Raw genomic sequence first — 223 nt, forward strand, 5'->3', positions numbered from 1 at the left:
GGAGATCCTGCTATGAGTGGGCTAAAGTAATACTATGATTTAATAATATTCTTCTAAATCATTAGGCAGACATTATTCAGTCATATGGCATGCTTCCATATGTGGTAGTCCTGAGCCCTAATTTTCTTGTATATTGCTGCAGATCTGCAACATTGTCAGGGGGCCCAGAGATGTATGGGCGCTCAGGGATAGAATACTTATTTGCCGCCTCCTCAAGCAAGGC

General features: G+C 42.6%; 1 protein-coding gene across 1 annotated transcript in view; it reads left to right on the plus strand.

Moving 5' to 3' along the window:
• Nucleotides 1–223, plus strand: part of LOC119586666 (myotubularin-related protein 14-like) — a 27,384-nt gene that overhangs the window by 4,682 nt on the left and 22,479 nt on the right. Inside the window, exon 5 of the mRNA XM_037935404.1 lies at nt 143–221. Within this exon, the coding sequence (XP_037791332.1) occupies nt 143–221 (79 nt within the window). The remainder of the gene's footprint in view (nt 1–142; nt 222–223) is intronic.

Source organism: Penaeus monodon, chromosome 21, assembly GCF_015228065.2.
Source record: "Penaeus monodon isolate SGIC_2016 chromosome 21, NSTDA_Pmon_1, whole genome shotgun sequence".
NCBI classification, from domain to species: domain Eukaryota; kingdom Metazoa; phylum Arthropoda; class Malacostraca; order Decapoda; family Penaeidae; genus Penaeus; species Penaeus monodon.